The 21363-nt window shown below is 37.6% G+C and overlaps 1 protein-coding gene across 2 annotated transcripts in view; it reads left to right on the forward strand.

The window, feature by feature from the left end:
* Positions 1-21363, forward strand: part of SPPL2A (signal peptide peptidase like 2A) — a 52127-nt gene that overhangs the window by 7747 nt on the left and 23017 nt on the right. For both annotated transcript variants that reach the window (XM_081109011.1, XM_081109012.1), the window contains exons 2-10: positions 5725-5844; positions 6145-6327; positions 7054-7143; positions 7588-7721; positions 12050-12201; positions 17202-17298; positions 18295-18396; positions 19560-19641; positions 20449-20523. In XM_081109011.1, coding sequence (XP_080965137.1) covers positions 5725-5844; positions 6145-6327; positions 7054-7143; positions 7588-7721; positions 12050-12201; positions 17202-17298; positions 18295-18396; positions 19560-19641; positions 20449-20523 — 1035 coding nt within the window. The remainder of the gene's footprint in view (positions 1-5724; positions 5845-6144; positions 6328-7053; positions 7144-7587; positions 7722-12049; positions 12202-17201; positions 17299-18294; positions 18397-19559; positions 19642-20448; positions 20524-21363) is intronic.

Raw genomic sequence — 21363 nt, forward strand, 5'->3', positions numbered from 1 at the left:
TGAATGCATGGTCTCCTCTCCCAAACCTAGTACCTCTTAGCCTGTATATTACATGTCCCCAGATTCTCCAAGTGCAAGGAATGATTCTGGCTCTACTTTTTCCCTAACCCACAGACTCCTTGGATTCCCTGTAAATCCCTATTTGATGCCCTAGTATGGATACAGGGTTGGGAGTAGTATGTTAGGTAAACTTTTAGCTAGAGAATTGTTATTTTCGAAAGGAATATAGAAAATAGATCCAGTGCTGGAAGATACCTTTTGAAGGGAAAGATGGGTAGAAGACAAAAAATCAAACCTGTTAACCAAGGTCAAAGAAGAATCTTTGAACTGTGCTGTTAGCTTGGACAGTAGAACAGGCCTGTTCCTAGTAAGTTAATATTGGGCTGGTGAGTCAGCATCAAGAGACTGTTGGAACAGAGGCCAGGAATTCAAATGCCTGTGGTTGGAACTGCCAAGTGACAGGAGTGTAAAGCATGGACACAGCCCCAAGAGGCAGGGATGTGAAGGTTAGAGCAAAATTGACTCAGTGTAAGTATGCTTATTTAAAAAAGTCCTTAGACATGTGCCTCTTTAAGTTCTGATTGGTCCGGGAAAATGAGGAGATAGACCTGCAAGCATGTGAATATGGTATCCACCACTATAGTTCTTTTTATTATTTATTTATTTTTTTAAAAAAATATATTTTATTGATTTTTTACAGAGAGGAAGGGAGAGGGATAGAGAGTTAGAAACATCAATGAGAGATAAACATCGATCAGCTGCCTCCTGCACACCTCCTACTGGGGATGTGCCCGCAACCCAGGTACATGCCCTTGCCTGGAATCGAACCTGGGACCTTTCGGTCCTCAGGCTGACGCTCTATCCACTGAGCCAAACCAGTCAGGCAACCACTATAGTTCTTTTTTAGATTTTGGTAATCGTTTGACACTTGTCATACCAAAAGCTATTTGGAGAAAGATGGTCAAAGGAATAGGCAACTATAACATTAAGCTAGACTTAAACATCAATACTCTTTGATTTGAAAAGAAGATGATGGAATATGATTGAAGTCAAGTGATCTGAGTAAGTAAATTAGGAATTGTTCACGAACAACAGGCATCCCATGAAATTTTATATGAGGTGAATTGAGTCAAAAAAGGAAGGACTACTTTATACTATGGGCTAGTTTACTTACTTCCCTTGAAAGTGAGGGTCAAATGAAATGCAGAAAATAAAGGCACTGGTGTGAGGTTGATGATTTGATGGCCCTAGAGAACACTTGATTCCATGACCAGTGGTTGTAGGAACTAGTGTGAAGAGGGAGGATTTGGGGCAAGCAGTAAGGAGCAGATAAGGGGGGGGGACGGGTGGACGGGTGGACGGGGGACTTTATACCTTTCTGTTCTGCTTGAATGCTTTTTTTTTCTTTTTTAAGTTTATCTTTCCAGTCTTTTTACACCCTCACTTTTGCTTTTGTTTTCCTCTCACTCTGTTTTGTTGGTTTGTTTGTATTTTAAATAGTCTGGTGTGTCTCTCTCCACATCCTTCTTCAAGCTCACATCTATCTATCTATCTATCTATCTATCTATCTATATAAAAGCCTAAGTGACCATTCGACCGGTAGCTATGACACACACTGACCACCAGGGGGCAGATGCTCAATGCACAGGCATGGGAACATGGAACAGACTGATGAATCTCAGAGGGAAGGGGGGAGGGTGGGAAGAAATTAACCAAAGATCTTTTTTTCTTTTTAAAGACCGTGGTTTCTTTATTTTTAATATTTTTCAGTGTATTTTATTGATTTCAAAGAGGAAGGGAGAGGGAAAGAGAGATAGAAACATCAATGATGAGAAAGAACCATTGATCGGCTGTCTCCTACACACCCCCTATTGGGGATCAAGCCCACAACCCGGGCATGTGCCCATGACTGGAATCAAACCTGGGACCTTTCAATCCACAGGCCAACACTCTATCCATTGAGCCAAACCAGCTAGAGCTAACCAAAGATCTTATATGCATACTAGAGGCCTGCGGGGATCGGGCCAAAACCAAACCAGTGCACAGATTTGTGCACCATTGGGGTCCCTCGGCCTGGCCTGCAGGGATCAGGCCAAAATCAGCTCTCCAACATCCCCCGAGGGGTCCCAGATTGCGAGAGGGCTCCAGCGAGGCTGAGGGACCCCATGGGTGCATGAATGCGTGCACCAGGTCTTTAGTAAATATCTATAAGGAGCCTGGGGGGAGGGGTGGGTCATTACTTTCATAAAAATAGGATTACACTACAAGTATCTCCCTGGAATTTGCTGTTTTCACTATGGACATCTGTTTCTACAGAAAGATCTAGTTTTTTCTTTTTAATAGCTGTGTACTATGATGGGCTCCTTATCAGTGGAAGTTGCTGTTTTTTTTTTATAACAAATACTGCCGTGAATATCCTTATACATTTATCTTTGTGCATTTGCATAACACACCTGTAGGATATGAATCAGAGGATTCTATGTATTGAAATTTTTGCTTGATACTACCAGTTGTCTATTATAAAGGCTATACCATTTCAACAGCCATCCTATATAATAAAGAGCTAATATGCAAATAGTTGTTACACCCTCACACCGGGGCTAGGGGACCTGAGGCTAGGCCAGGGGACCTGAGGCTGCGCCCCCCGCCCAGCAGGGCTTGACGGGGGACCTGAGGCTGCACCCCCCACCTGGTGGGGCTTGACAGGGGATCTGCACCTCCTGCCCTGCGGGGTTTGACGGGGGTAGGGCTGGCCAGGTCTGGGTCTCGTGCGATTTCGAGGCGTGTGTGGATGGGCTGGGACTTGACTCTGCGTCCCACAGCACGCCCCAGATTCTGGCAGGAGGGAGATTTTCATATACATTTTACTAATTTTCTTTCATCTCTGACACTTTTATTATAAAGGGCAAATAGCAATATTAAAATACTTCCTCTAATTCCCTTTTAATGTGCACGAATTTCGTGCACCAGACCACTAGTGTGCACAATAACTGAAGTCCTGATCTAAATATTGTTCCTCTCCTAAAGGACCTTAGTAGAATGGCTGGCTCCAGATCTGTGGCAGGTAAAGGATAAAGCCAGCCTAGGACATCTTGTGCCAAAAAACATGGAAGTCCTCCAAGACTAATGAAGTCCTGTCAAAAGGATACAAAGAACCAGCTGGAAGAGTTTCTACTGGCCAAATTTGGGACAATTTGATCAACAAAATGCATAATTGTAATTACATTACATTGGATTTTTAAAAAATTAATGAGTCTTGCCCAGTCGGCATGGCTCAGTGGTTCAGTGTCGACCTATGAACCAGGAGGTCATAGTTCCATTCCCCTTCAGGGCACATGCCTGGATTGTGGGCTTGGTCCCCAGTTGGGGGTGTGCAGGAGGTAGCCAATCAATGATTCTCTCTCATCATTGATGTTTCTCTCTCCCGTTTCTTCCTCTCTGAAATCAATAAAAAACTATTTTTTTAATAAGAAATTGAGTATGATACTAAACAAAAGATGGTAGAGGGAGAGAGTAAAACATTTTTAAAGAATAAATGTAGAAGGAATGACAGTATTTTTAAAAAAATTACTGCCTGGCCAGTGTGGCTCAGTAGTTGAGTGTCCACCCAAGAGGTCACCTGTTTGATTCCTAGTCAGGGCACATGCCTGGGCTTCAGGCACGATCCCCAGCAAGGAGCATGCAGGAGGCAGCCGTTCGGTGTTGATGTTTCTCTATCATCAGTGTTTCTGTCTCTCTCTCCCTTCCTGTCTCTAAAAATCAATAAAAACATATTTTAAAAATTTACTGTTTCGTAATACCCAACATAATATGTAAAATAAATTTCAGGCATGGATGCTCATGGAAGCTGAAACACGAGGTGAAAGATCGTCGATCTGTTCATATGGTGCGACAGATTCCTTACCCATCACAAAGGGAAAATATGTAACTTTACGCCAGAAAAATCCTGCAGCTGCTGGTAATCAAGTAATTAAACTCGGCAGCACGAGTAGAGGGGCATCCTGACAGCATGTGCCGTTTTTTAAAAGAATATCTTTTTATTGATTTCAGAGAGGAAGGTAGAGGGAGAGAGAGAGAATCATTGATCCGCTGCCTCCTGCACATTCCCACACTGAGGATCCAGCCCGCAACATGGGCATGTGCCCTGGCTGGAAATTGAACTGTGATCTCCTGGTTCATAGATGAATGCTCAGTCACCGAGCCACGCCAGCTGGGCTCATGTGCCATTTTATTGGATGCCATAAGTACCCAGTTCACCTATAGAGTATTCTTTTTAAAAAATCTGTAATCTAAACCTAATCCACCCTCATAATTATCCGCAGGATTACCTTCTGTAGTTAGAATTGGGGATGATTCTACCATATGACCTTAGTTAGGCTATGTTGATAACTTCTCTGAGTCTCAGAGCCCTCATTTGTAAAACAGTGGTACTGAATCAGACAAATGCATGAAAATAACCTAAATATACTTTGTTTCATTTGTACAGTTTGTTTATAACAAAAATAATTTGGTGTATAGTAAGAATCTAACATATTGATTCATCTCTGCTGTCAGAATCCATTCATGGCCACCATATATATAGCCAAATGAAAACTACATTTATTTTTTCACAAATAATATCTTTAATTATTCTATGTAATTTGATGGCATTTTAGAAGAATTCGCTATACTGGCTTAGATCCGTAAGCTAACGAAGTCCCTATGCCAGAAAGCTTTCTAATCCCAAATGTTCAAGGGAAATTTTAGGTAGGAGAGCATGGGTTAGAGCATTTTGTACTCATTAAAAATTTAGATTGTCTTACATGAAATTGCCAATTTTATAGAACAAAATGTTCAATTATCAGCAGTGTGATGTGGCTCAACCTAATGCATGCTTTGGTAGAGGCTTAGTCCATCATCTTCATTTGCCAAGCAATCTTTTTTCTCCCTTATGTTTTAGAGAAAGATTTGTTCAAAGGAGGAGGAAAGTGGGATTTGAATTGATCCAAGTTTGAAGGGAATCGTGATGTGGAGTGGTATTCTAATTATCTTGGGATGTTTCATCATTTCATACTCTCCACTCTCACCCTCGTGTATAATACTTATTCTTTTCAGTCACTTCTTACGTCTTGTCTCCTTTTTTCTTTTTTCTTTTTCCCAGATAGTGGGAAATGAGGCAAAAGGAAATAACATTTTTCTAGCTTCTTTTCCCTCACTTTAAACTCTGGATTGCTCTTTTTGAATAGGCAGTTGCGGAATCTTGAAAACTTGAGAGTTCTTTGGTTCTTTTCTGAAAATAGCACTTAGAAATAATGTTCTTTTAAAAAAATCTTAGTTATTCATACTATGGAAGGTACAAGTGGGTTAACGGAGTTCACATGGATTTTCTGTTACAGAACATAAATAATGAAGTAACAACTCCCAAAGGGGTTTGGAAGGAAAGTTTCAGGCAGTGAAGGGAGTTCCGAAATTATCACAGCACAGCAAGAATCCTCCCTGGGATATGGCTCTTACAACAAGGGCCATAACAATATCCCCATAAGAAAGTGAGTTTCTCAAAGAATGTGTTCTAGGCAGATGTGTATAGTTTCAGTGTTTTTTCAAACGAGAAAAAGTAAAATCACTAGAAGACCTTCCCTCTTAAGGAAATGTGGTCCAACCTAGATATAAATAGCTTTATTAAAATCCTTAGTTGTTGGCAGAGCCAAATCATCGCTAGTGTGAAAATTATTGTTCATGTCCCAGACAGCTGCTCAGGAAGCAATCCTGCATGCGTCTGGAATTGGCACACCTTCACCATCTAAGGACTACTGCATGTTCTATAACCCTCATTGGACAGCTTTGCCAAGAACCCTAGAAAATGCAGTAAGTACATCACAGTTACTATTTCTTTGTAAACAAAAATATTGAAAGGTGAAAATGAGTGATTATTATTTTCAGTGTATGAACTAGTTGTAATATGTGATTAATAAATAGTAATTGTTTTATTGCTTTAGCTTAAATATTTTTCTCTCTGTGGGAGAAACAAGTTAGGGAATTTTAAAATATTTCAAAGCCTGATCAGCATGATTTAAAGGAACATTATATTAAATCAATAGATACTTTGTCACTAAATGCATTTAGGGTGAAATACGATATTTACCATGCTAACATTCTTCTTTTCAGACTTCCATTAGTTTGAAGAATCTAACTTCCACACCTCTGTGCAACATTTCTGATATTCCTTCTGATGGAATAAAGAACAAAGCAGTTGTGGTTCAGTGGGGAACCTGCCATTTTCTTGAAAAAGCCAGAATTGCACAAACCGGAGGTGCTGAAGCATTGTTGGTTGCCAATAACAGTGTCTTCGTAAGTTATAAAACTACTAGAGGCCCAGTGCATGGAATTTGTGCTGGGGGCGGGGCGGGTGTCTCAGCCCAGCCTATACCCTCTTGCAATCCAGGACCGCTGGCCTGCCTGATCACCCCTAACCACTCTGCCTGCCTGCCTGATCGCCCCTAACCACTTGCCTGCCTGCCTGATCACTCCTAACTGCTCGCCTGCCTACTTCATCGCCCCTAACCGCCTCAGCCTTGGCCCCCGCCACCATGGCTTCATCCAGACTGATGTCTGGAAGGTTGTTTGGCTGTCCAGTCTAATTAGCATATTATGCTTTTATTATTATCGATAATAATTTCTTTTGAGCTCACGATATCAAATTTCACAGGTTGAACTATCTTCTGTGTGTGTGGTTTAGGAGCGGAGTTTTGAATAATCTAATAGGATTATTTTTAAATAAACATTCTGGTTATGATAGGCATTTAATTGGAATATTTTGTAGTTTCTTTTCTATTCCTAAAGTAGACAAGACTTTGTTAGGAACAAGTATGTATAGTGTGTGTGAGAGAGTTACATATATATGATATACCTGTATATATCAGTTTGAGAACTCTTGCTATAATATTAAGAACACTTGAAACTTTGTTTTATAACTTGATAAAGATGTGATATTCTATTGAATAATTTGGATTTTATTCTGTAAATATGTTAGTAGTTCATACGTTTTCATAATATGTGTGTGTGTTTTTCTTTTAGTTTGCTCCCTCGGGGAACAAATCTGAATTTCATGATATGAAAATACTGATTGCATTTATAAACAACAAAGACTTCAAAGATATGAAGCAGGTAAACTAGTAATTACATACTAGACAATGTTCATACCTAGTACACTCTTTACTTTTAACCACTGATATTTAACTTAAATGATTATACATGCTACACTTGGTAACAAGAAGCTGTGAAGGCCTACCAAGTCTTTACTTGGGAAGTACTCACCTCCCATTTAGCACAAGGTGTTTCCGAGCCCTGACTTCAGAAAGGATATTGATTTGTTTTGACTTTTTTAAAACCTCTGATTGTATGGAATACTGCAGTTTCAAGACTTAATAAACCAAAATATAGCCTCCTAATTTTGACAAGAGAATATGTCATATTGTCAAAACTAGTTCTAGTATTCTTGACTGCCTGACGCAGTGTCCATTCCAGAGCAGAATTGGAGTGCTACAGCCATACTCTGTAGTGGGAAGAAAGCTAACACTGGCGTTTTAACTCTCATTTTTTGCCTTTCAGACTCTTGGAGATAACATTACTGTGAAAATGTATTCTCCGTCATGGTCTAACTTTGACTATACTATGGTGGTTATTTTTGTAATTTCTGTGTTCACTGTGGCATTAGGAGGATACTGGAGTGGACTACTTGAATTGTAAGTTTAATTAAACTTCGGTGTTTTTTGTGATAAATGGCTAAAAATTATTACTTGAAATTATTTTAATCATATAACAACATTTAAATTCCACCTCAGAAAATGGTGTGGTTAAGATCAGATTGCAGTTTGTTCTCATACAGGTCATTCGCCTTATCGCTGAGAAGGGGGTCATAGGTTCCTCTAATTCTTCAGCTGGCAGGGAAACACTGACATTCTGTCAAAGACTCTTCAATTAAGATGTTCAGTGATGTCTCCCAGGAAGGTGAAGATACTTAGTTCCCCAACATGCCTGTTTATTTAGATTGGAAGACAATAAGCAAGAGAAGGTGAGGGGTTTCCCAGCTCCTTTCGAGTTAAGTCAATACAGTGTGACCTCATCATTCTGTTCAATGCTTTAGGGAGAATATTAAACATGTCCATATTTTAATTTAAATGTGGAAATTTCAAATATACATAAATTTGGATTTCCCTATTTAATAACAACCTAAACCCAATCTTCTTACAGTTATGTACCTTTGGCTCTAGATTAAAGTAGGCAACATATTAGAGAAAGATCATTTCATACTTATAACTCTGAATTTTAAAAAAAGTGCTCAGAGCATATTAATTCATCCACGAAGGACAATATATTCACCTTGTGAATTGATCTCTAGATCAGCGGTCGCCAACCTTTCGGACCTCATGAACCACCAGTGGTCCGCGGACCACCGGTTGGCGACCGCTGCTCCAAAGGTTTCCTTAAACCAGTGGTTGCCAACTTTTCAGACCTCATGGACCACCAGTGGTTTGTGGACCACCGGTTGGCGACCACTGCTCTAGATTTCATTAAAAAGGGCTTATTTGCAGTTAAATGAAGCTAATAAGGTTACTTACAATTTTTAAAATACTGAAATTTGACTTATTTACATCAAGAGAGAAATCTTGCCCAAACCGGTTTGGTTCAGCGGATAGAGCGTCAGCCTGCGGACTCAAGGGTCCCAGGTTCGATTTCGGTCAAGGGCATGTACCTTGGTTGTGGGCATATCCCCAGTGGGGAGTGTGCAGGAGGCAGCTGATCAATGTTTCTCTCTCATCGATGTTTCTAATTCTCTATCCCTCTCCGTTCATCTCTGTAAAAAATCAATAAAATGTAAAAAAAAAAAGAGAGAGAAATCTTCGGGTTTAACAAGTATAGGTTTCCTGAGTATTGAGCTTTAAATATTTTACATATTTGGAAAACATGTTTCAAAATATATGAGTCACGTGTTTTCCTGTAAACATTGTTTTTTCTTCATTAATATTAATCTTTAGAAAACAAGGCATGTAACTAGGTCTCCGGTTATTTTCTAGATTATGGTTGAAACTTTATAAATAATTTCCCAAAAGCTTCTAATTCATTAAGAATCTTTTTCTATTCAATATAAATTCACCCTGTACTTCCATTACTATGTACATTGTTTCTTTAAAGTAGTGCTTCTCAGACTGTAATGTGCATACAAACTGTCTTGAGATCTCATTAAAATAGAAGTTCAGATTTAGGAGGCTCGGGGCGGGGAATGAGATTCTGCATTGCTCACAAGCTCCCAAGTGATTTTGCTGGCCGTTGACCACCCTTTGAGTTAGCAAGGCAGGTTTCACATATATATCAGGGCAGTCTCCGCAAGAAAACTGGAGATGGGAGAGGAGTACATATAAGCTTTTTTATTTATAAAACATCAAGATAGGCAGAAACAGATTTTGTTGCCTTCAATAGCCAGGTTGGGAGAGGAGATGTCCTTTACCTCTAAGATTATGGATTTTAATATTGAAGTAGCTGAGTCTAAGAGTAAGATAAAGAAAGAAGTAGGTGTATGTGTGATTGGGGTAGGGAGGGTGACAACATATAAAAAAAGGGAATATGAATCAGTGATAAAAAGAAAAAATTTCCATGAAAAGTAGAATTATTAAGAACATAAGGATTATCATTTAGCAAGTAAAGAGTAACTGAAAGAGAAGGGAAAGAGAATAAGGCTTAGGGCAGGAAAATTTTGCCAGAACAGGACCTCATAACCCAGAATTACCTTGCCAAGTGCAAAGTACACGTTATACAAAAGGGAAGGATGCCTTTGTTCCATATAAAGACTTTTCAGTAGAAATATGAAGTCTTACTATAATGAGATCATTGGTCCTCAAGTTTTCTAAACTCATGATGGCATGGAGGAGAGCTTAGCATGTGGCTCTTGAGAAATTTAAGAGAACAATTTTTTAAAAAGATGAATTCTAGTATTTTCTTTTTTTTTTACATGAATTGTAGTGTTGTAATCTGATATCAGCCTAGTACAGTGGTTCTCAATCTTCTTAATGCCTCGATCCTTTAATACAGTTGTGATGTATGTTGTGATGACCCCCAACCATAAAATTATTTTCGTTGCTACTTCATAACTGTAATTTTGCTACTGTTATGAATCGTAATGTAAATATCTGATATGCAGGATGTATTTTCATTGTTACAAATTGAATGTAATTAAAGCATAGTGATTAATCACAAAAACAATATGTAATTATATACGTGTTTTCCAATGATCTTAGGCGACCCCTGTGAAAGGGTCGTTCAACCCCCAAAGGCAGGGGTCCTCAAACTACGGCCTGCGGGCCACATGCAAATACAAATATTGTATTTGTTCCCGTTTTGTTTTTTTACTTCAAAATAAGATATGTGCAGTGTGCATAGGAATTTGTTCATAGTTTTTTTTTAAACTATAGTCCAGCCCTCCAACAGTCTGAGGGACAGTGAACTGGCCCCCTGTTTAAAAAGTTTGAGGACCCCTGCCCAAAGGGGTCGCGACCCACAGGTTGAGAACCGCTAGTCTAGTATATGTTTTCCCTTCAAGAAATTGCCTCGTGCTTTCTATTACACTGAATACGAACATGTAAGTCATTATTATGGCTTACATGTGTACTCTGATTAAAAAATGTCTTTAAGTGTATCTAATAGAATAATAGAAGAATATGCAAATTAGCCTGGACACTGTAACATCACGACCAATCTACAAGCCCAATCTACAAGCCGAGGAGAGCTACAGGAGGGCGGGGCAGCAAGCTACGAGTGAGAGAGCTACCAGCCGCAGTGGGTGGGGTGGCCCCTGAGGCAAGTGGCAGCAAGCTATTCGCGCACGGATTCGTGCACAGGGCTGCTAATTTGTTTATATAGCTTTGCACAGTAGCAGTATCATAGCCAAAGAGATTTATCCGAGATGCGTTTATTGCTAATTGAAAAAAAATAATAATAAGTAAATAAATAAATATATATATTTGTTTATAATGATAGATACCATAAGTGGCACGTTGTCCCACTTGGGTATCACTTTTATAGAAACTTACATTAATAACCGTGTAGCTATACAGTTTCAGGGAGGTGCTGTTGTGTCTGTCCTCAGACTCTCCCTTCTCTTATCCCCGGTAGCCTGCCTAAAGTCACAGATGCTTAATGTGGTGGCCATCCCAGTTAACAAGGTTCTCATAAGATAGTGGCATTTGGTAAAGAAGCAGTTTGGCAAATATGTAATTGGTTAGAAGTAAACTGTTTTTTAACTAACGTTTGTACTGAGCCAAGGCGATGAGGGGTCCGGGAGTGCACACTGGTAGACCGGAGTGGATGGGATTGGGGCTGGAAAAGCATGTAGTGGCTTCCACACAGCTGGGAGGAGACACTAGGTGACAGAACAGAGACTGCTCAACAAGGAGCCCTTGAGGCTCTTTCCTCTTCAACTTCAGTCTCTCCCTTTTATTAACTGTGTGACCTAGAAAGCAAGGATTGTTGGAAGAACTAAAAACAATGTTTTGCTGTCTTAAATCAAGGTTGGACAAAGCTATGTCTTGAACTCCTATGAGTCCTTCATAATATACTGATGAGCATACAGTAAATACTGAGTTGATAGACAACTTTTAGTGTTTCCATTTTAGTACTGACTAAAGAAGCTGATTTTAGTACTTGACTGTGTAAATTGATAATATTTAGTGTGTAAGAAGAATTGGTTATCATCTGAAATTTATTCCATTAATATAGTTTCCAAATCAGATAATATAAACATCCACATAATATATGTCATCTGTTTCATCAATTTTGCATCAGAAAAAAATGCTGTTTCAAAAGTCAAAACATTGGCTAAAAATATTATCTCTGGAGGGTAGAATAATAGAGAGTTTTTACTTTCTGGATTAAACATTTCTTTTTGGTGTTTGGGTGGGTTTTTGTTAAGTGTATTACTTTATAATCAATAACAAATTTAAGTTTGTGTTAAAGATGGATTTTACAAATGATTTTACTTGGAAGAGATTTGCTGAAGTTCCTGTGTATGTTTACTCAGGGAAAGCATGAAAGCAATGGCAGACACTGAAGACAGAGACATGAGGAGAAAGAAGGACGAATATTTCACTTTCAGTCCTCTAACAGTTGTAATATTTGTGGCCATCTGCTGTGTTATGATGGTCTTACTTTATTTCTTCTACAAATGGTTGGGTAAGAAATCATGTTTCATATTTACTATTTTTAGCAAACAATCTTTTCACTTACTTTGGCAGATTTATCTTTTCCTTCTACCTGGAAAACTTAAGTGAATAAATAAAAAGTGATATTAACTTTTTAAATTGTTAGAAATGTTAGGTCTCCATTACTGTGGGGTAAAAAAAAATATTCAGATTAAAAATATACTGTCTTGAGATAAGAACACTTCTTCATGAATGACTTGAAAGAATTGTTATGGTCCCTGCATTTCCCTCCCTGTAGGTAAAGCAGGAAATCCTAACATCTAAAGAGCAGGTTAGCACGGCCAGTGTTGCTCGTTGGTTGAGCATCGACCTATGAACTAGGAGGTCACAATTCAATCTGGTCAGGGCTTATACCTGGGTTGTGATCTCTATCCCCAGTAGGGATGCGGGATACAGGCAGCAGCAGATCAATAATAAATATCATTGATCTTTATCTCTCCTTCCTTCCTCCCTGAAATCAATAAAAATAGTTTTTAAAAATAAAGAGCAGGCTAAGGACTTCTTGGTGGCTCTATTTAGTTACATGAAATAGAAGCTATTCAAAGTACTGATTTATTGCCTTTGCTTACCCCCAAAGTGTAGTTTATTCTTTTGTCAGTTTATAAATCAAGATGTTATATTACTTGAATTTTGTTTTGTGTAAACAGTTAAGGTCATACTACATCTAAAGACACACAGATATTTGCCTGTGATCTAGAGAGTAAGTGATACTTATTCCTTTAAGTAGGTAGCGGTAGGAACATAATGGCTTGTCCATCCCCTGGACAATCTTCTTAATTGTCTGATAGGATGGAAATTTGCCATTCCTGGCCAACATACAGTACAAAGAGGAGGTGGAGAGACCAGGGAAATGGGGGGTTGGGGGGGGTGATAGATGAGAACTTGTAAAAACCACCAAAGGCTACAATGCTTATTTGGAGAACATTAGAATACTTTCTGGACTAGAAAATTGAGGCCTTAAGGTTAGTTTGAGCTTATTCAATTTCTCCTGCCCTGTGGCAGCAATTTTGAAAATATAATCTATTGACATATTTCCAATTAGAAAATAATCATTCTTCGAATATCACTCATATTTTGATCTGTTGTGGTTCTAGGGCAGTGATGGCGAACCTTTTGAGCTCGGCGTGTCAGCATTTTGAAAAACCCTAGCTTAACTCTGGTGCTGTGTCACATATAGAAATTTTTTGACATTTGCAACCATAGTAAAACAAAGATTTATATTTTTGATATTTATTTTATATATTTAAATGCCATTTAACACAGAAAAATCAACCAAAAAAATGAGTTCGCGTGTCACCTCTGACACACGTGTCATAGGTTCGCCATCACTGTTCTAGGGTGTTGTTTGTATTATGTTGTCATTGGGTGGCTCATTTTTCTATTTTCATGGTCTTGAATTGTTTGTGTCTGATCCTCAGTCAATATATTAGTGGCCTTTGATAGGAAAAAAAGATTTCTGTACCCTATCATAAAGCATGTTACAATTTTTGGTAAGGTATTTTCTTAAACTGATTGCTATTTTAAAAGTTGACCCTGCCCTTGATGTTGTTGCTCAGTTGGTTGGGTGTTGTCCTATGAACCAAAAGGCTGCCAATTCAATTCTGGTTGGGGCACATGCTCAGGTTGTGGGCTCAATCCCAGTAGGAGGTATGCAGAAGGCAACTGATCAATCGATCGATGTTTCACTCTCATATCGATGTTCTCTCTCTCCCTCTCTCTTATTTCTAAAAATCAGTTTTAAAAATCTTTAAAATAAACACAAAAGCATACACTGAAAAAAATAAAAATAAGTCTGGCTGGTGTTGCACAGTGGTTAGGCATTGATCCATAAACCAGGTGGTCACCTGTGTGAGTCCCAATCAGGGCACATGCCCAAGTTGCAAACTCGAGCCCTAGTAGGAGGTGTGCAGGAGGCAGCTGAATGATGTTTCTCTCTCTCTCTATCCTTCTCCTTCCTCTCTCCCTAAAATAAATAAAAACATTTTTTTAAAAATAAAATAAACTATATATATAAAAGTCTAAGTGACTGGTCGACTGGTTGCTGTGACGCACACCGACCACCAAGGGGCAGATGCTCAACGCAGGAGCTCCCCCCTGATGGTCAGTGCGCTCCTGCAGCTGGTCAACCTCCTGCAGCCCTGATCAGGCCTGATTGCTGTCCAGGCTGAGGGATCCCACTTGTGCATGAATTTGTGCACCGGGCCTCTAGTATAATATAAGATAAAATAAAAGTTCACCCTGTTTATAAATGTAATTTTTAATGTAAGAGAAAAATCATTAAACCTCAACGTTATCCCAGAACATGGGATTTAATTATAACTCTGAGAATATCTTATGTGATTATTGTTAAGATTTAATTCACCTGTAAGTGGTGAATTAAATCTTATGAATATCACATAAGGCTCAATATGCTGCCTTTTCTTAATATATTAAATAATGGGACTATACTAAATTGGTAGTGTTCCGCTTGCCATTTTATGATTGTCATGCTCAAGGAAGTAACTAAAGACAGTTATATTAACCAAATTCTTTTCCACACCCAATTATTTTCTTAAGTATAGTAAGACACTGAATGAGGCACCTAAAATCTGTTAGGGCCCCAAGAGCCTCATTTCCACCAGTGCTGTAAAACTTGTGTTGGAGACCTGTGATGGAAGACTTACCAACCTTAATTTGACAATCTTTGACTCTCTATCTTACTATTCATATTACCGTATATAACCAACAAGATCAGTGATGTGAACCTTTTGAGCTCGGTGTGTCAGCATTTTGAAAAACCCTAACTTAACTCGGGTGCTGTGTCACATATAGAAATACTTTGATATTTGCAACCATAGTAAAACAAAGACTTATATTTTTGATATTTATTTTACATATTTAAATGCCATTTAACAAAGAAAAATCAACCAAAAAAATGAGTTCGCGTGTCATAGGTTCGCCACCATTGAACTAGAGGCTTAATGCATGAAATTCTAGCCAAGGGCTCGGCCCTCACAGCCCCGGCTTCGTCCAGAATGTCACCCGGAAGGTCATCTGGACAGTTGTTCTGCTGTTTCAGTCTAATTAGCATATTAGCTGTTTATTATATAGGATAATTAAAATAGCAACAAATAAGAGTTATATAAAGCTAATTATGTGCCAGATCCTCACAATAACCCTGACATGGGTATAATTATATTTCACATTTTAAAGATGAGACTCAGGGACTAAAAAGTAATTTGTCTAGATCACCAATTAGAAAATCGCTACCATCTCTAGATTACTTTCTTTCTCAGCTGCAGAGCAATTATAGTTTTCTACAATTTAGTGGAATTTGAAAAATTCAGGTAAAATTTGTGTTTCCATTGTGAAATTTTGATGAAGTTCAGAAAACGAATTATTTTTATTTTATTTTAGAGTACAATAAGCCCCCCCCCCTATTTTAACAACAAGGAGACCAAATGTTTTTAATTTTAAAGAATTCTCAAATAAGTATAGCTACTATAGAAAAACACTTGTCGCCCTAGCTGGTGTGGCTCAGTGGATGGAGTGTTGGATTGCAGACTGAGGGGTCCCAAGTTCAATACCGGACAAGGGCACATGCCCCAGTTGCAGGCTCAATCCCCAGTTGGAGGCGTGCAGGAGGTAGCTGATCCATGATTCTCATCATTGATGTTTCTCTCTCTCTCTCCCTCTCCCCTCCTTTCTGAAATCAATGGAAATATATTTTTTAAAATACTTAAAAACAAAAAAGAAAAGAAAAACACTTGTCAATTTTAACTGCCTTAGTATTGTTGCATAACAAAGAGGTTTGCTTAAATGGATTTGGTTTTACCGCAGGCCAAGTTATAGATAAATTTGACTTTAGAAAAATATAGAGAGCATGGCTAATGTCTAAGGTGTCAGTTCTCATCCCTAAGCTGCATTTTAAAAAGTGTTTATGGAATGCAGACTGGTGCAGCCACTGTTGAAGACCTTATGGAGTTTCCTCAAAAAGTTGAAAATGGAAATTCCATTTGACCCAGTGATACTACTTCTAGGAATATATCCCAAGAAGCCAGAAACACCAATCAGAAAGGATATATGCACCCCTGTGTTCATAGCAGCACAATTTACAATAGCTAAGATTTGGAAACAGCCTAAGTGCCCATCAGCAGATGAGTGGATTAAAAAACTGTGGTACATCTACACAATGGAATACTATGCTGCTGTAAAAAAGAAGCAACTATTTTACCATTTGCAATAGTATGGATGGAAGTGGAGAGCATTATGCTAAGCAAAATAAGCAAGTTGGAGAAAGATAAATATCACATGATCTCTCTCATATGGGATATAATGATCAACATAATTTGATGAACAAAAATAGATCCAGAGACAAATGGCAGGGAAGGTGGGGGCAGGGGCGGGGGGTAGAGAGCAACCAAAGGACTTGTATGCATGCATATTAGCATAACCAATGGACACAGACACTGGGGTGGTGGGGGCTTGCCCAGGGTGGGAATGGTTGAAGGGAGTGGGGGGAGTCAATCGGGGGAAAAAGAGACATATGTAAAACTTGAGACAATAAAAAAATTTTAATTTAATTTTAAAAAAGTGTTTATAATGGCTTATTCATTCTTCTATTTCTTACATTAAAATTAAATACTCATAAATGTGTACAACTCCCTTCATAGAAATCTTTAACAAACATGTCAGTTTGAATGATAGTAAATGGAGAGCCAGCTTTACAACCCTTTAAGCAATCATCCTTCCAATGTATAAAGGAATTGAAACAACACAAATTACTCTTAAAAACTCAAGATGTAAATATTAAAAAAAAAAGATGTAAATATTTTCAGTTTAGTAATCAATTCAGATCATAATATGGCCAGTGCATTGAAAGTATCATGATCCGATGAGAAAGCTAAAAATTGATATTGCTGTGTAAATATTTTCTTGTTACATTTTTTTCTGTTCTCATATAATTTAGTGTCTTGTTTTGTTTTTTTCTAGTTTATGTTATGATAGCAATTTTCTGCATAGCATCAGCAATGAGCCTATACAACTGTCTTGCTGCACTAATTCGTAAGATACCATATGGACAATGCACGTATGTATCTCTTATGAGGCATCCTGTAATGTTGGTTTTTGTAATATAAAACAATACAAGAAAAAGTAGTCTTATTTTAAATCCGTGCAGTTTAGTATACATGTGGCTATTTAAATTTAAATTAATTAAAATTAAGTAAAATTACAATTTAGTTCCTCAGTTTCATTAGCCACATTTCAAGTGCTAAATTGCCACATGGCCAGGCCAGTGTGGCTCAGTGGTTGAGTGTCAACCTATGAACCAAGAAGTCATGGTTTGATTCCCAGTTTGGGCACATGCCCAGGTTGTGGGCTCAATCCCCAGTGGATAGCATCCAGGAGGCAGCCAATCAATGATTCTCTCTCATTATTAATGTTTCTCTCTCCCTCTCCCTTCCTCTCTCTGAAATCAATAAAAATATATTTTTAAAGAAATAAAATATATTTTTAAAGAAATAGCCCTAACTGGTTTAGCTCAGTGGATAGAGCGTCGGCCTGCGGACTCAAGGGTCCCAGGTTCAATTCCGGTCAAGGGCATGTACCTTGGTTGCGGGCATCTCCCCAGTAAGGGGTGTGCAGGAGGCAACTGATCGATGTTTCTCTCTCATCGATGTTTCTAACTCTATCCCTCTCCCTTCCTCTCTGTAAAAAATCAATAAAATATATTTTTAAAAAAGAAATAAAATATATTCCGCATATGTAATACCCTTTGTAATACTTTAAGCAATAAATAAAATAAATAAATAAATAAAAATAAAATAAAAAAAGAAATAAAATATATTCCATATTGGAGTCCCAATATGGAATATTTGTATCATCACAGAAGGTTCTATTGAACTGATAAACATTTTATTATTTTATTACATTTTATTTAAAATCAAGACTTTTAAATTGTTATTGCAATAGTTTTCTTGTGACTGTGGTTAATATTTGTCATTTCTCACAGTAAATAAACATTTTATTTCATCTGCAAGGTAAACTAACCTATTTCCATGTGTTTCTTTTGTTGTCGTTTTAGGATTGTGTGCTCTGGCAAAAGCATTGAAGTGAGACTTATTTTTCTCTCTGGACTGTGCATAGCAATAGCTGCTGTTTGGGCCGTGTTTAGAAATGAAGATAGGTATAAGCACTTAGTTTATTTGCTTTTAGATTACGGATGGATTATTCTATGTCTTGTCCTGATAATTATTCATTATGATTATTATGGAAGTTTTTGCTTTTATCCCAGAACACCATAGTCTTGAAAAAAGTTACTTGTTAAATAAGCATATTTCGTATTAGTGGATTTGAGGTCATATAGAGAAGGAAATAATGAATCATAATTTAAACATCTAAGCTGAAATAAACAATTACATATATGCTTAATTATGATGTAGCCATAATTTAGTATACAATGGAGCACAATGCAACTATAAAGAATGAAGATCAATTTCTGAATTGATATGCAGTCATTTCCAGAATATATTTTTAAGTGAAAAAAAATGCAAGAGAATATAAGTATACCAGAGTAGGCTACCTCTTATTTAATAAAGAAGGAGTATAAGAAAAATATATAGGCATTCATCCATTTACAGGAAGGATAACCAGAAAAAATATATATTTAAGTTTCTTTAGTGTTTTATTAATGAAATTAGTAAAGTCCAAAGGATTTAATACCCTAAAATTTGGGAGCAAAGTTCATACATTTTAGGCAGCTTCAGGTATGAGAAGTCATTTGGGAATTATGCATATCCATTTCTGATAGAGTATGTTGCATAGCTCTGTTTCCTTTATGTTCTAGCTACCTATCCTTTGTCATACGCCACCTTTCTAGAAGGAGACATGTATAAATTCAAAGATTAAAGATAAATATGCATTTATGTTTGATAGTATAGTAGTATTAATTATTCTATTAAGGCAGTAAATAACTAAATATGAAAAATAGGAGAGGTTTTTCATTTTATTTTTGTAATTGCTGCTTGATTATTGAATAATCAAATCATAGCAATTGAACAATTTTACTTTAGTGGTCTATTCTTTTGAAAAGTTCCACCTGAGAAATAGACTGACAGGGGAGGGAGGTGGGAGGATGAGTAAAGATTAACCAAAGACTTAATGCATATTTGCACAGCTCATGGACACAGATAATAGTGTGGTGAAGGCTTGGGGTGGGGCTGGGGGTGGGTGGAGAGGGAAGTGGTGGGAAAATACTGTCAACAACAAAAAATAAACTTAAAAAAGAAAAGGAAAGTTCCATCTGAAAATAACTGGATAAAATAATGGAGTAACTTCTTTTGATTTTAGGTGGGCTTGGATTTTACAGGATATCTTGGGGATTGCTTTCTGCCTGAATTTAATTAAAACACTGAAGTTACCCAACTTCAAGGTAAGGTATTCTACTCTGACAGCTAAAATAATTGTTTCTTTTTATGTTTTTAAAATTATTATTGATTTTAGTATATGTGCTGCCGAAGCGAGCACATAAAATTATTATTGATTTTAGAGAGAGAGAAAGAGAGAGAAACATCGATGTGAGAGAAACATCAATCAGTTGCCTCCCATATGTGCCCCGACTGGGGATCAAACCTGCAACCTAGGTATGTGCCCTGACCAGGAATTGAACCTGCATCCTTTTGGTGTGTGGGACGATGCTCCAACCAACTGAGCCCCCTGGCCAGGGCGATAATATTTTCTTTTTAAAACAACTTTACTGAGGTATAATTTACATATAATTATACCCATCTTAACTGTGAAGTTTATTGAAATTTTACAAATATATAACTTTGTAACCACCATCACAATCAAGTTAAACAACATTTCTCATCTCTCCAAAAGCTCTATCATGCCCTTTTGCAATCAATCCTAAACCCCAGTCCCAGGTAACTACTGACTTGCTAGCTAAAATATTTTAAATCATTTACATAATATGCCTAATTTATAAAATTCTTACAGGACTAAATATCAGGGAAGAACATTTCTTTGATTCAGTGATTCTTTTTTTATATAAAAAGAATAGGATAAAGAACATAAAAGTTTTAATGGGGTTTGTAGAGAAAACTACAAATAGTAATAACCATTAATGCTTTTAAAAATAGTGTTCAAATGTATGTTCATATGTTTATTTATAACTTGAAAAATAATCTCTTAATTTAGATATGGGAAGTTTGACCTTTAAATTTGTTTCTTTCAACAGTCATGTGTGATACTTCTAGGCCTTCTCCTCCTCTATGATGTGTTCTTTGTTTTCATAACACCATTCATCACAAAGGTATGATATTTTGAAAGCCATGAGAAACATGCTAAAAGACAAGAATCTTAAACCTGCTCTTAGATTATTGGTTTTGCAGATGTTTACCCTGAGTGAGTTCTAACTCTTTTAAGAAAATTGTCATTGAAATGGGCCTTTTAATGGAGGATTTTTTTTCAAGCCTTTAAGCCATTCTACTAAGTAAAAAATGTCTCCTGATGTGAATATGAGAATATCTCTAAATTTGCTTCCCACCCTTTTTAAAGTATCTTTTCTTATTGTGAAACAGTAAATGTTTGCTGTAGATAAAATAGACAACAATAATAATGAAAATGTGGCATTGCTACTCCCATTTCTGTAGCTGTCATCTGAGAGTACCACACTGGAAATCTGAAGACCTAACGTGTACCCTTAACCCTGGATAAGTCAGATAGCTCTTTGTGCTTCAGTTTCCTAATCCATTGTGTGAAGGCGTATTACTAGCATTTCATCCTCCCTCTTCCACCAGTAAAATTCTTTTGGTTGCAACTAACAGAACCCAACCTACCCTTTCTGTACCAAAAAGATCCCGTCTATCCAAGCTGTGTGTAGAGGCCAAGATGGGGCTAGCCTCCGCAGAAACTAGACGCAGGGCTATATCTGCCCCCTCCCTTTCTGCTTCTGTCCATGTGTTCATGGTCTCAGACTGGCTTTTTCCATTATGTTAGAATCATAACAACTGGCATCTCCTAGGTCATCTATTTGCAGCTCTGCCACTAGCTCCTCAATAAAATGAAGGTGCTGTTCTCAGAATAAGGGAGAGGTGTTGGGTGAATGTGATAGTCTTTCATTATTTGCCCAATTTTTCCACTTTGTCCCTAT

The sequence above is a fragment of the Myotis nattereri genome, assembly GCF_964212035.1.
Source record: "Myotis nattereri genome assembly, chromosome: 1".
Classification (NCBI taxonomy): domain Eukaryota; kingdom Metazoa; phylum Chordata; class Mammalia; order Chiroptera; family Vespertilionidae; genus Myotis; species Myotis nattereri.